At 36.2% G+C, this 14,404-nt stretch overlaps 4 protein-coding genes across 6 annotated transcripts; 2 read left to right on the forward strand and 2 right to left on the reverse strand.

The window, feature by feature from the left end:
• Positions 1–17: 17 nt before the first annotated feature.
• LOC105387215 (alanine--tRNA ligase, cytoplasmic) lies at positions 18–3,507 on the reverse strand. 2 transcript variants are annotated; one of them, XM_038121123.2, is made up of 2 exons: positions 3,347–3,507; positions 18–3,074 (listed from the first exon to the last, which is right to left on the reverse strand). In XM_038121123.2, exon 2 carries the CDS (start codon positions 3,055–3,057, stop codon positions 157–159), a length of 2,901 nt encoding a protein of 966 aa, XP_037977051.2. In that variant the 5' UTR covers positions 3,058–3,074; positions 3,347–3,507; the 3' UTR covers positions 18–156. The 2 variants fall into 2 exon arrangements, with proteins under 2 accessions (XP_037977051.2, XP_011556212.3); XM_011557910.3 differs by having other exon boundaries at positions 3,342–3,507.
• Positions 3,508–3,678: 171 nt separating this feature from the next.
• Positions 3,679–5,235, forward strand: LOC105387219 (transcription termination factor 3, mitochondrial). The gene is made up of 3 exons (XM_011557914.3): positions 3,679–4,320; positions 4,412–4,626; positions 4,781–5,235. The coding sequence occupies exons 1-3, from the start codon at positions 3,770–3,772 to the stop codon at positions 5,056–5,058; spliced, it is 1,044 nt and encodes a 347-aa protein (XP_011556216.3). The 5' UTR covers positions 3,679–3,769; the 3' UTR covers positions 5,059–5,235.
• On the reverse strand, positions 5,019–8,632 carry LOC105387217 (endoplasmic reticulum-Golgi intermediate compartment protein 3). Of its 2 annotated transcripts, none has more exons than XM_011557913.3 (8): positions 8,389–8,632; positions 8,135–8,293; positions 7,852–7,988; positions 7,286–7,359; positions 6,834–6,999; positions 6,566–6,755; positions 5,449–5,647; positions 5,019–5,199 (listed from the first exon to the last, which is right to left on the reverse strand). In XM_011557913.3, the coding sequence occupies exons 1-8, from the start codon at positions 8,480–8,482 to the stop codon at positions 5,064–5,066; spliced, it is 1,155 nt and encodes a 384-aa protein (XP_011556215.1). In that variant the 5' UTR covers positions 8,483–8,632; the 3' UTR covers positions 5,019–5,063. The 2 variants fall into 2 exon arrangements, with proteins under 2 accessions (XP_011556215.1, XP_011556214.1); XM_011557912.3 differs by having other exon boundaries at positions 5,449–5,650.
• Positions 5,963–6,450, forward strand: LOC105387216 (reactive oxygen species modulator 1). Its single transcript, XM_011557911.3, has 2 exons — positions 5,963–6,179; positions 6,256–6,450. Exons 1-2 carry the CDS (start codon positions 6,049–6,051, stop codon positions 6,362–6,364), a joined length of 240 nt encoding a protein of 79 aa, XP_011556213.1. The 5' UTR covers positions 5,963–6,048; the 3' UTR covers positions 6,365–6,450.
• Positions 8,633–14,404: the final 5,772 nt, after the last annotated feature.

Genomic DNA, 14,404 nt, shown 5'->3' on the forward strand with positions numbered 1-14,404 from the left:
TATGAAAAAAAACAAGATATTTTATAAACTTTTTATTATAAAAAACTAACTATTGATACAATGAGCACTCTTGTAAGTATAAATATTGAATGAGAAAGTGTAATGAAAATGCAATTTGTAAGGCATATAGAATCAATATTTGCGAAGCATTGAGGTTTACGACAGCTTGGATACTGCGTATTTCTTAGCCGCAGCGATGGCTTCTTCTATGGCTTTAGGGTTGCTGCCGGAGGCCTGGGCGGACTCGGCCTTGCCGCCGCCCTTCCCTCCCAGGATCGCATTGACACTTTGAACCCATTCTGATGCAAGTAGACCTTTTTCAATGGCATTTTTCGGCACTGCAGCCAAGCAGTATATTTTGTTTGTTTCATCATCAACAGTGAAGAACATAGCTGCAGTAGTTGGGCAGTGTTGTTTCACTTGCTTTAGGGCTCCATCCAAAGCCTTTGTGTTGCCGTATGCTTTCAGCTCAGCAACAATGATCTCAGCATCTTTTTGTTCAAGGCACATTTGCTTCGCCTTCTCTGTAATTTCATTAATAACAAGTGCTTTAGCGGCTCTCTCCTTATCATCAAGTTGCTTCTTCAAATTTTTAAGCATTGTTCTCAACTCATCCTTCTTCCAGTATGATATCTGTGCCTGCGATATTTCGTTTGTAAGTTCAACAATGCTTTTGACAATTTCCTTGTTGTTGGCATCTCCTTTCTCTTTGATAAGATTTGCAATATTGTTGACTTCATTCTCGAGAACACTTAGCCGATTTACAGCTTTAGTGGCTTCTGGTCCTGTCAAAGCCACAATTCTACGAATACCTTTAGCAATACCTTCTTCACTAACAATTACATAGTCACCAATATGACCTGTTTGATGAAGATGAGAACCACCGCAAAATTCGACAGATGTCTCAAAACCTGTTGGTTTTTCGGGATTCTTCTCTAGTTCTTCAATAGGGACACCTACGCACACTACACGCACTGGGTCAGGGTACTGCTCGTCAAACATGGCTCTAAGGCCATTAATGTTTTTGGCAAGTGTTAAACTTGTGTGTTTAGCATAGACAGTTTTATTGTTTTCAATGATTTTTCTTATTTCATCTTCAGCATCTTTGATTTGCTTTGTTGTCATTGGACCTTTGTTTGTGAAGTCAAATCTCAAGCGATCAGGCATAACTAAGGAGCCTCGTTGGTCTGAATCATTGCCAAGAACTTTCCTTAACACATTGTTAAGAATATGAGTGCCAGTATGATTGTTCATGATCAGACGTCGTCTTTCAGTGTCAATATGTAAGGATAAAGTATCACCTACTTTCAAAGTACCTTCTACTTTACCAGTATGAAGTACATATCCACCTTTGACTTGCACATTTTTTACAGTGAATTCTACACTGTCATCACCTACTTTGACCATGTAGCCTTCATCATAAATTTGTCCTCCTTGTTCAGCATAAAAACTGGTTTTGTCTAGAATAAGGCCACACTCCATACCAGAAGACACTTCATTCACAAACTGTTTGTTACTTCTTAAAGCAACAACTGTTCCAGTACTAGGAGAAAACTCATATTTTGCATCTTTTGCAGTAGATGACTTGTAATTATACTTCAGTGAGTCATCTGTTACTGGGATTCCTCTTTGTTGTAAGTCACTAAGAGCATGAATATCTAGTGCTAGTAAATCTTCTTGTCCAGCAGTTTTGCCCTGTGAAGCCAGTAGAGATTCTTTCTTTGCTTTTTCATAAGCTACCATGTCAATAGTTAAACCCTTTTCTTCACACATCAACTGTGTCAGATCAATAGGGAATCCATAGGTATCATACAAACGCCATGCTACATCCCCAGGCACAACTTTACTCTCATTTAGTTTTTCAATTGTTCTGTTAAGTAAGTTTCTTCCTCTTGTAAGAGTTTTCAAAAATTGGATCTCTTCTTCATTGATGATCTGAATGACACCTTCAGGATCCTTTCTGATTTCAGGAAAAACATCACCTAACAATTCTACAACTGTATGTACAAGAGAACCAAATAGCCCTGGTTTTCCATTCAGTTTCTCAGTGGCATACCGGACTGCCCTTCTCAGAACTCTACGCAGCACATATCCTCTTCCTGTATTATCAGGATACCCTCCATCAGATAGTGCAATTGTTAATGTTCTAGCATGGTCTGCTAGAACTCTGTAAGCCATGTCTATACCATCAACATCATCAGCACCAACTTTTCCTGAGTATGGTCGGATACCAGTTCCCTTTTCTATAGCTTGGAACAAAGGTGTAAAGAAGTCTGTATCATAGTTAGCTCTTTTATCTTGGATCACTGAGACCAGTCTTTCCAGGCCCAATCCACAGTCAATGTGTTTCTTAGGCAACAACTTCAATGATCCATCAGACTCTCTATTGAATTGAATGAAAACCAAGTTCCATATTTCCAAGACATCTGGGTCATCCATATTGACAAGATGAGCAGCTTCACGGCCACCAATTCTATCATAATGTAACTCAGAGCATGGGCCACATGGCCCAGTCTCTCCCATTTCCCAGAAATTGTCTTTCATGTTTCCTGGAATTATGTGTGACTCGGACAATCCCAAACTTAGCCAAATATTCTTGCATTCTAGATCTGGTTCAAGGCCTGAGGCAGCATCTCCACCGAAGTATGTTACATACAATCTGTTTGCAGGCAGTTTGTAAACTTCAGTCAACAGTTCCCAAGCCCAAGAGCAGATTTCTTTTTTAAAGTAATCCCCGAAGGACCAGTTCCCTAACATTTCAAAGAAAGTATGATGGTACACATCCTTGCCAACATCATCAAGGTCATTGTGCTTCCCTCCAGCTCTAATACATTTTTGTGTGTTGACAGCTCTTACATAGTTGGCCATATCAGAATTAGGATCAACAGTGCCCAGGAAAATGGGCTTGAACTGATTCATTCCTGCATTAGCAAAGAGTAGAGTTGGATCATCCAGGGGTATTGTAGATGAAGAATGGACATATTTGTGTCCCTTTTTTTCAATAAAGAAATCCAGGAATGTCTTCCGGATTTGGTTTCCTGTCATAGAAGTGTCCATGGTGCAGGTTTACGTCTCTGAAAATTGACAGTGAGTGCAAGTTAGTGGCACGAATGAATTCTAATATTTCTAATTCAAATTATTGTCAAAGAAAATCCTACTGTACCTAGCAGACAAAATTGGTAAATAATGTAAAAAATTACTTAAGAAAATAAAAATAATAACACAGTTATGATACGGAGGATATCTTATGGTTCCATATGGACATATTATTGACAATTCCGGGTCATCTTGGGCCGGCTACGTTGAATAAAGTTTTAAAGGTAAGGTTATGATGTTCGTACCTCACTTATCTTAGAACGGCGTATAGCAGGGCTGCTTGCTTAACTCACTGATGTTAGAAGAAACTTTGCTGATGTAAGTATAGAGGCATGCCATGCAACATGCAGTGAAAATTTATCACTATCACGACACGAAGCTATACAGCGGGTCAGCGGGTGTGGGGGTGGCAGGGGGGAGGAGCAGCTGGTGAGAGGTGAGGTGACGTGACATTCACAGAACAAGAAAAGGTCGGAAACGTTGACAATGAATCCCATGAACATGGAACTATGTTCCGAACGCAGTGTCGATACTCAGAATAATAATTACATGAGCAACAACATGTGTCAAACCCACAGATTAGATATAAAACCTAACCAACCAAAATTAACCAAAACATTTTTCTTTGAATGTCTATAATTTTATTAAATTAATTTGCACCTTGCTTTAAATAATGTCCGGTGGGTTACCCAAATCAATGTTTCCAAGAAACACCTGGATAACATATAAATGTCTGTACCAGTACTGTAGAAACATGAGTGTAGCGACATCAGGTGTAGTGAAATATGAAGATCCAGGATTACATCCATCAACGGGTCATGAGGATCCAGGAATACGTCCATCTTCAGGAAACAAGGATTTGTCTTCTGTAACTCCTCACTTTCCTAACGCGTTCAATATTGCTGCATATGTAAACAGCTCAGAAACATTGAAGAAACTCATTGATTTAAATGTTGATCTTAGTAAAATTGAAAAGAAACCCTATGTTGCGGTGAAACTGTTGAAATTGGATTTTGAGAAAGACATGAAAGAACATATTATTTTTCTGTTGGACCATATCACTGACCCTAACCTATTAGGACCCTTTATAACTAAGAATCCATTGATTTTTAACGAATCTATCATAGATTTAGAAGTAAGGGTTAACTACTTGGTATCTAAGCGATTTTCAAAGAACCAGATAAATCAAATAGTTACCAAAAATCCATATTGGTTAAATTTCAGGTATGATATCCATAAATAATAATATCATTTTGAAATGGTTTGACTCCCAATCAGTCTAAGATAATATTAACAAATTTTGGGTATTTTTCAGCACAATGAGAATTGATAGGAGACTAGGATTTCATCAAGACCATTTTAAGTTGACTGGTGATGAAGTCAGACAACTTACTGTTACACAGCCAAAGATAATTACCTATAATCTACAGCATATTAAAACAAACTCCTTTGCCATAAGAGAAGAAATGGGATTTGATGACAAAGAAATCAAAGCATTACTTTTAAAAAAGCCAAAACTTTGGCTTATGAGTAAGTAAAAAAATATTAGGTACCTAATTAGTATTTTATGTTAACTTTACTTTCAACGACATACATGCAAATATGAATTTGTACCTTTCTAGGGTGCAAAATCCTAGAACCTAACCATAATTTCATGAAAAATTAAACTATATATTTTTTTCAGATCAAATATCATTATTGCACCGGTTTAATCTTATCCACAATGAATTGGGAATATCACACAAAACAATACTTCAATACCCACAGATATTGGAGTGTAGAAAATTTAGAATTAAACAACGTCACTCATTCTTGGAAAAATTAGGAAGAGCTCAATATGATCCCACAAAAGAAAATTTTGTACCAATAATGGCTCTTGCGGAGGGAACTGATACAGATTTCTGTAAAAAGTATGCAAAATGTAGTGTCAGTGATTATAATTTATTTCTTAAAACTTTATGAGCATATTAACCTGCTTTACCTAATACAATTTTGTTATGAAATGCATTCAATGAGTGATATAAAAGAGCATCCACAATCCCAGCTACTGTAAAAACTCCTCCCACTATTGCACATATGTTAGTAGCTAAATGTCCAATGGATCTGTAAATAAAATAAATAACATTATACTTAAGTATATTTCTTTGTTTCAATTTTAGTACTTTGTCGTTTGAACAAACTGAGAACCTCTTTAAAATTACAAAAATATAGGTATATAGTATTTTAATAGAAAATGTAATGATTAAGCATGGAAATATAGAAGTAACTAAAAATTTTTAGAAAGAGGGAATCATTTATAATCACTTGATTATAATTATTTTTATAGTGCTTGATGATTAGGTGATACTTTACCTTTCTTTTTCTGTGTATTTGACCATGAGTGGAGACAACTCATAACTGAAAAATGCACCAGGCATTCCAGATTCGGCATTCACACCAGAAACAGCCTTCTGATGCCGTGTAACTGAGAACTGGTTGGTGTGCAGTATTGTCTTATCTAATTTTACATACATAGTGGGTACTATTTTTATGTAATACTGGAACATTACGGCTGCTGAAATAAATGTGTAACATGTATCAGTATACAAACAGGTTATGGTAGTAGGTAGATGGCTTGGTAGGATGGGTATATAATTGAGGTCGGTGGTGGGATGATAAAGGAGCATCTAGGATACTCCTGTGCGGCATTCGTCAGATATTCGTCGATCCTGGCTGGTGCAGCAGCAGGCCGCAGCGCCTACCGAGAACTGAACCGCCACATGCATCAGAATAATAATAATAGTGCTCGTGTCTATAGATTGCCACAGAGCCAGTTTGATTTTCGAGTTGTCAGTTTGATGTCGTTGGCATCTGACATTTCAAATTTCTAACAATCAAATTTGACAATCAACATCGTCTTACGAGATTTGCTTCCGATAAATTTCTATAAAATTGGAATAAAGCTAATCCACAATGCCGGTTCCTGGTGGAATGTATCAAAACCAGGGGCCTTCGTGCTTCGATAAAATGAAGATGGGCTTCATGATCGGTTTTTGCGTAGGTATGGCCAGTGGTGGTCTGTTTGGAGGATTCACAGCTTTGAGGTTAGTATGGTTACTTTTTATTATCAGAATTTCATAATTTTTGCAATTTAACTATAAAACCTTATATTATTTACAGATATGGTGCAAGAGGGCGAGAACTAGTCCACTCTGTGGGAAAAGTAATGATTCAAGGAGGTGGAACGTTTGGTACTTTTATGGCAATTGGAACTGGCATCCGATGTTAATTTATTTATTAATTCTCTGTAAATATCTGATTAAGATTAGTTTATAGTTATGTGTTCAACAATAAAATGTTATTGATGGTCTCAAATACTGTGTTCAAAATTTTACTATCCTTCCACCACATCTACATGTTGAGAAATCTGAACTAGGAATTAGAGTATTGGAAAAATTGCTGTAAATAAATAAAATTATAATGTTTTTACCTTCTTTGGCCACCCCAGTTACTCCATCTAGCGGAGCCGTGTTGGCACTTTCAACAGATTTTCCAAATGAAAGATGCCGAATTATATGAGTAGTGTTAAACACTGAAGAGGAGTATGGTTGAACATCATGTACATGTATGTGGTTGATGGTGAAGCTTTTCCCTGGTGCTATATGAAAACTGCCACCAACCTGGAAGAGAATTATTGATTTATTATGCATTTCTTTAACTATTTAATTTAAAAATAAAAGTGACTAAAAGTCTGTTACCCTGTTAACTTCCATATGTCCATAGATTTGGCAGCCTTCCTTCAGAGCTAAATCAGCCGAGTCAGCTGACTCATCATTCTTACACTGTTCTATTGTAGAGAGGTCTGGCAAAGCCCACCTCCTCTGGTGGTAGGCTTCCTTAACTTCACTGCAAGTATTACAGCATCTGAAAAAAATAATATTTGTGATTCACAAGGAATGGTGTCAAACATAAATTTTAGAGTAGCTAAAGTAAAGCTATCAAAGTATGTTGCAGTGGCAAAGGGTTGACTATTTGTAGTGGAAGCCAGTGTTTCAGAATTATACCTACTTATAAAACTTAACATTCATAAGCTGCATATGAAATAGATATCAAATCAGTAAATCCACAAGGGAAACCCCTGGGAATCATGTTTTATGGGCCCTTTGCCACAGGTATGTAACATAATATATTCTGAATAGTGGATACTTACTGAGATTCATTTAGTGCAGCTCCATAACAACTGCCACATTGCACAATAGCAACTTCTGATATGTTTGTCCTTACCTACAAATAAATATACATTCTTAAATATTTAGAAAATATTACATAAATAAGTATTATTAAGTACTAGCTGTTCCCGCGAGCTTCGCTTCGCCTTAAAAAGTTTTCCCGTGGGAATTCCGGGATAAAAAGTAGCCTATGTTCTTTCTCAGGGTCTAGACCATATGTATACCAAATTTCATTCAAATCCGTTCAGTAGTTTTGGCGTGAAAGAGTAACAGACAGACAGACAGACAGACACAGTTACTTTCGCATTTATAATATTAGTTAGGATATCTATATTTACTTGTTTGTATTTTTTAACAAATCTTGAGTAAGGGATGGAGTAAACTAGGACTTAAGTTCATGCTTAGCGTGATTGGCTTAAATGAGAAACTGAGCCATGATGTATGGAATAATATTATGATAAAATGGTGTGATATGACACACAAAGCCAATAAATACCTACTAAATAAGAAAAATATGATAATGCTAGGCAGGAGAAAAAGGACTCACAGTAGAAGAGGTGATTATCTCTTGTCTCTTTGGTTCATCTATGGGATTACCATCTAAGTCTAGTCTTCTTTTATGTATATTATGGTCCATTTGAAGATGTTGTTCACCAGAAGAATCCATCGCATCTAGCACCAAATCTTTAAAAAGTTATGTAGATAAATTAATAACTTTATGAGTCTTTTACTATGGTAGCATTTTTTTCTGTAGGCCAAATTGGGTTTAGTGGGTAAAATTTGGGTTTAAGTTTTAGATAAAATAAGAGATAAATAGTCATGGTACTTACAGTTGCAAGATATAGTTGGAACAATGATATCTAGATTAATACGAAGCTTGTCACCCTTAGATGTGTCAACGAAGAGTTCTTCGGATATATTTGGAGACATGTAAGTGTGAAATTCAGACATAAACAGCAACACCATCACAATAGCTCCGGTTATAGTCACTGAAATTTTAAAAGTAGGAGGTTGATAAGTTATTTAGAAACAATAGATTTAGGGAATAGTAAGCAATACACATAAAATCTACTTAAATCTTTACCTGTTGCTCCAGTAGCAGTTTTTACTCTAAAATCTTCTAAAGTTTTAGCGTAAGCATCGAACTGTTTGAATTTATCTATAAGTTTCGGAGACATTATATTTTTAACAGAATCGATAGCAATTTAGTAAGTTTCTGAAAGGGTAAGTTAATACTTGGAGATTCTATAAATCAAGTTAATGCCGGTATTGCTGATACAAGTCATACAAGCAGAAGCAACCAACGACGAAAAACGAAAATCAAAACATGAAAATCTACGATCGACGTCGACGTCACCTGTCAAATCTAAAAAAAATGTTGTCTGTGTGTTTATATTTTATGCTGCTACTACACGACTACACTTAGCTATAATTACATATTTGCCAAATATGGTAGGCGATAAGTTTGGCGAACATGCGAATATCTACAGTCCAACTATAAAGTCCTGAAAACGGAAGTGGATCCTAACTAATTGTTAAAGACCGTATTTAATCAATGTAATATGTTTATTGAAGGACAAATCCGATAAAAAAACCATTATAATTTGGTATTTTATTTTTTAAATGTATGTAAAAGTTTATTTCTGAACTGAGGCAAAGGTTGTGGGGATGGAGTGGGAAGATCTCGTAGCCGCGGCCGCTTCCCAAGATCGAGTCAGATGGAGAAATCTTCTCAAAGCCCTTTGTCCCTGCTGATGCTGAGGGACGTCAGGATGGATGTATGTATTTACAGTGCGACAAACTTATCTGTTCCGGTGAGAGCGAACTAAATTGATCCACATCTCATTACTTACTAATGAATTTTATATATTGATATAGATAAGATGGGTTTATTGAAACCATAAGAGCGAATTACCACTACTGGTAAACTTACACATTTACGTGAGCTGTCACCGGAGCCCTTAGCAGGAGTTTTCGTCAGATAACTTTCTGGCACTGTATGTAAAAGTTTGGTAAAGGTAAGTAAATAACTGACAATCATAAAAAGTCTTAGCTATGGAAGTAATATGTATATACTTCGTACCGGCGTGCGGCACCGCGGCAACCTGTTTTCCGTATTAACTGCACACGACGACGTGGGTACCACATCGCAATGACAGCGACAACGCAACCACATCGACATTTTGTCGCTGCCACAACGCAACTGCAAAAAGCCGCTGTCACACAATTCACACGTAACCACAGCTTGACCACAAGCTGTGGTTACGTGTGAATTTGTCGCTGCGACGTGGTGTGGTTGTGGTACGTGTGAATTGACGCTTACTTTATTTTTATTTTATTTTATTTTAAAGCAGTATCAAACAGGTTGTTAACAATACATGTCACAAATGATTAAACATGGCTAACATACATACTTAACTAATTAACATCCCACAATAGATACTGACAACATGTCTTGTTAGTTGCTTACATAGTATTATATAAGTACAAAAGTTAAGAATTTAAGGTTGAAATAGTTATACTTAAATTAAAGTTTAAATTACTGGTTTTAGTTTTACATAAGTAGTTAAGTTAAATTTATTACTAACCAACAGTTTCCATATAAAGCTCAGGTTCATATAATTTTGGATATAAAATATAATATAAACTAGTGAAAGGAAGAATAAATAAGTGATCGCAATGTAGTTTTATTACTAACAAATATGTCCAAATTTGGTTCACGAATGGTTAATTCGTTATACTGCCTACAAATGCGAGCAATTGGAGAGTTCGAATCTCTGTTTGTTCTACGTGTCTTAATATGAAATGTCTTGTAGGCTCTACCTGCTCTTGGTGCTTTTGTGACAAAGTTTATGTAAATTTCAGACAAAAGTGACGTATGAAGATTTCCGTGGATTATTTTATGTAGAGTCAAAATATCTGTAGAGCAGCGTCTATTCTTTAACGAATCTAATCCAAAATGAAGTAGTCTACTTTCATATGAACGTAACTTGTATTTAAGACCAAAACGGAAGGATAATATTCTTAAGAATTTTCTCTGAATGCGTTCCAAGAGGTTAATGTGGACCATATAAAACGGGTTCCAGATTATACTGGCATACTCTAATTTCGATTTAACAAGACAATTGAAAAGTGTAATATATGTGTAAGGATTTTTAAACTCCTTGCAAACTCTAAGAATGAAGCCTAACGTTTGATTGCATGAGCTAATCAGCTTTTCGTAGTGAAATTTAAATGTTAATTTTTTATCTAATATGACTCCTAAATCTTTTACTGTCTCCTCAGTTTTCAACACGGTGTTATTAATTTTGTATGTATAATCTCGGGATTTGGCTAGATTACTAAATTTGACAACGAAACACTTAGAAATATTTAAACACATTTTATTTGATATGCACCAATTATTAAGAGTTGATATATCGTTTTGTATATCCAAACAGTCAGCATCAGATGATATCTTTTTAAAAATCTTAAGGTCATCTGCGTATAGGAGAGAGTTACATTTTAGTTTTTTACGAAGGTCGTTTATGAATAAAATGAAAAATAATGGTCCGAGGTGTGACCCTTGAGGAACACCTGATGTTACCAAACTTGGAACAGATTTGAAACCCTTAAGAGTTACCAACTGAGACCTATTTGTCAAGTAACTATCAATCCATCGGTATAAAGAGCCATGAATACCAAAAGATTGTAATTTTAATTTCAAGATTTCATGATTCACTTTGTCGAAGGCCTTTTTAAAATCTGTATAAACCGAGTGGATTTCTTTTTTGTCATCAAATGCGTCATAAATGTGGTTCGTGAATTCTAAAAGATTCGATACTGTGGATTTTTGCTTTACAAAACCGTGTTGTTTTTCTGATATTAAGGGTTTAACTGATGCGTAAATGTAGTCATACACCAAGCTCTCAAATAGTTTGGCAATGATGGCCAATATGCTTATAGGTCGATAATTTTCACATTTAGATGCATCACCACACTTTAGAATAGGAACGACATGAGCTTCTTTCCATTTGTCGGGAAATATACCAAATTTCAATGATTTGTTAAAAATTATTTCCAACGGAATAACAAGTTCGGCTGCACATGATTTTATGAAAGTAGTGGGAATACCATCTGGTCCTGATCCTTTGGAGTCGTCCATGTGTTTTATTTTAGTTAAGATTTCATCATTAGTTATGTAAATATTGCTCAAGCAGTTGGTGGCATTTTCACAGGAAATCTCGTCGGTGTCAAAACTAGAAGGACTCTCAAAAGTAGAGGCAAAGAATTGATTAAACAAATTACATATAATATTGGGGTCAGAAGTTGTGATGTTATTGTAGGACATTGATTGGGGTATTTTCCCACATGATCGTTTAGAATGAATGAAAGACCAAAATGCTTTTGATGTGCCACTTAAAAGAGAATGTTCGGTACTGGCTATGAACTCCTTGTAACATTTTTTAATCATGATTTTGCTTCTTTCACGAAGTAGACAGAATGAGTTGTAGTCTCTTGGATTTCCAAAACGTTTAAATTTTTTATGGTATTTTAGTTTTTCTTTAATACAATGAATAAGGGCATCGTTGTACCATACAGGGTATTTGATAGCGTCGTTTCGTTTTAAGGGCGTATGCTCGGATATTATTTTTTCTAATTTGTTGTAGAATGTGGTTATATCAGTATTTATATCGTTTGAATTCAGAAGCTCAAGCCAATTAACTTTTCGTAGGTCATTTTTGCACATATCAATATTACATTTTCTAAAATTTAGAATTCTATTTTTGGTGTTTGACTTTATGGATGGGGTTTCGTCGAAATCAATAAATATTTTAAATACCGGATGGTGTCTATCAACTTTGGTCAAAGAATGAATTTCGTGGTTTAATTTAATACTTGTCATGTTGGTAAGGCAGAGATCAAGAGTAGTATCGTTATCATTTCGCAGATAGTTTACCTGTCGCAAGGAACCCAATGATCTAAACTCTAAAAGTATATCGGACTTCCAATTGGCATTCGCTATGGGCAGACAGTTATTTGTGGATCTCTCTAAACACCATTCAATATTGGGCACATTGAAGTCACCAACCAAGAGAAACTTATCTTCAGAATCTACAACAATTTTAGAGTTAACTTCAAAAAATCTTTCATAAGTATCTTTTATAACTGTAGGAGGTAAATAGACTGCACATAGATGAAAAGTGTTGTTAGAGTTAGGATTTATCGTAAGCCAAATATCCTCAGCACCTGTCTCCCATTCATATCTACGGATTGCAGTTATGTGATTTTTTATAGCTATGAGCACGCCACCGCCGTCATGTTTGTGACTGTCAGAGGAAATACGGTCCCTACGAAATAAAGTATATGTATCGTCGAATAATTCTCTATCGAAAACGCCAGGATTGAGATTCGTTTCTGTAAGGCATACTATATCATAGTTAATTGTTAGAGAGCTTAAATAGAAACTGTTAGTTTTTGATCTAATACGATTTACATTTTGATAATATATAGATAACATTATTATTTTATTTAATGACAAGTTGGTTCATGGCAATAAGAGCAATATGTTTTAAGTTATACAGTGCTAAGATTTAACGTATCCAGAAAGATTTCATTTTTGATAAGTATCGGTTTGCTGCCGTCAGTTTTTCTAATGAACACTCTCCCATATCTAACCCAAGTATATTTAAAGTCATTTTTCTTAGAGAACTGGCGGGCTTTGGCTTGCAGTGACTTGATTTCCGATGGTAGGTGCTCAGTTACAAAAACCGGTACAGGATCGCCATTAACATCAAGTAATTTTGAGTGTAGCTTGTTGTTTGGGTTACTTTTATTATAACGCAGAACAGAAGAAATGATGCGGTCTCTATGCTTAGCCGAGCGTAGAGTCAGGATGATGCTGCGAGGTCTCGGTGACGATGGATTTAATTTAGCAACTCTTCGGCAGGCGACTATGTCATCATCAGACATTGGCTCAGAAATGGTTTCACATAATTTTTTAACAATAGTTTGAGGATTTTCGTTGCGTTTCTCGGGTACCCCTTGGATCTCTACGTTGCAACTTTTGAGACTTTGCTCGAATGAATTAATCTTGTGAGAGTGCTCTAGTAAGGTCCGCTGGAGCTCCAAATTTTCCTTAGTAATCGTCGATATAGTAAGCTTTTGCGCATTGACTTCTTTTTTAAGGTCTTCGTATTCCTGAGACATAAAAGTGAAGGAGTGTTTTAACTCTTCCAAGTCTTGGGTGAAAGTCTTAATGATCGCTTTGATCTCGCTTAGAACAACGTTCTTAAGTTGAAGCATGTTTTCTTCAAGCAAACATTGCATCTTCGCTATAATTTTTGTTGAAAATTCGTTCAGTTGATCACTCATGATGTTGAATTAAAGGATTCCGTAGTGTAGAAAGTTAACTCCAGATTAATGCCGCCTTCGTTGTTTACTATATGATGCGTAATTTCGCTATGCGGTCTCAATGGGCAGATGGTCCTGTCGGGCGCACGTTCGACTCAAGTGGTGAAGTCCGCCGGTTCGAGCCTCGGCCGCGCGCTTTATTTTTCTCTTTGAACAGTTCCAATGGATGAATTATGAGTGTAATGTGACGTAATACGCACCGCTCAAGCTCGTCGTCAGCTCCTCGGCACGACTCGGAGATTCGATTCGGATGCCCGAGCAAGAGGTCCGACACTTCGCAATATGGCCGCCAGGTCTTACGGCAATCTCCCCAAGAAGAAAAAGGAGGCACCGATATCCAAACGAATGCAACACACAAAATCTCCAATTCACAATTCAAAATAATAATTGTAATTCACAGTAAAGCAACAAAAACACGTCCATCCGCTTCGGCAGACTAGCTATCGGAGAATTACTTCCATGGTCTTAGCAAAATCGCACTCTTTATTGTCAGGAAGGACTTTATAGTTCGACTGTAAGCTGAATATAATCAGTCTCACCCCATCAAAACACTTTTGTACTTATTTATCCTTTGGTTGCTGAGTGCCTAAAACGCATTAAGATATTTAAAATAAGCGTTTCGCTTTCGACCAGTTTCGGCCTTGTTTCGGCCCAGTTTCGACCACAGATCTATCATAAAGTTTCGACTTCTTCGTTTCGCACCACGT

This window comes from Plutella xylostella, chromosome 4 (genome assembly GCF_932276165.1).
Source record: "Plutella xylostella chromosome 4, ilPluXylo3.1, whole genome shotgun sequence".
Taxonomy (NCBI): domain Eukaryota; kingdom Metazoa; phylum Arthropoda; class Insecta; order Lepidoptera; family Plutellidae; genus Plutella; species Plutella xylostella.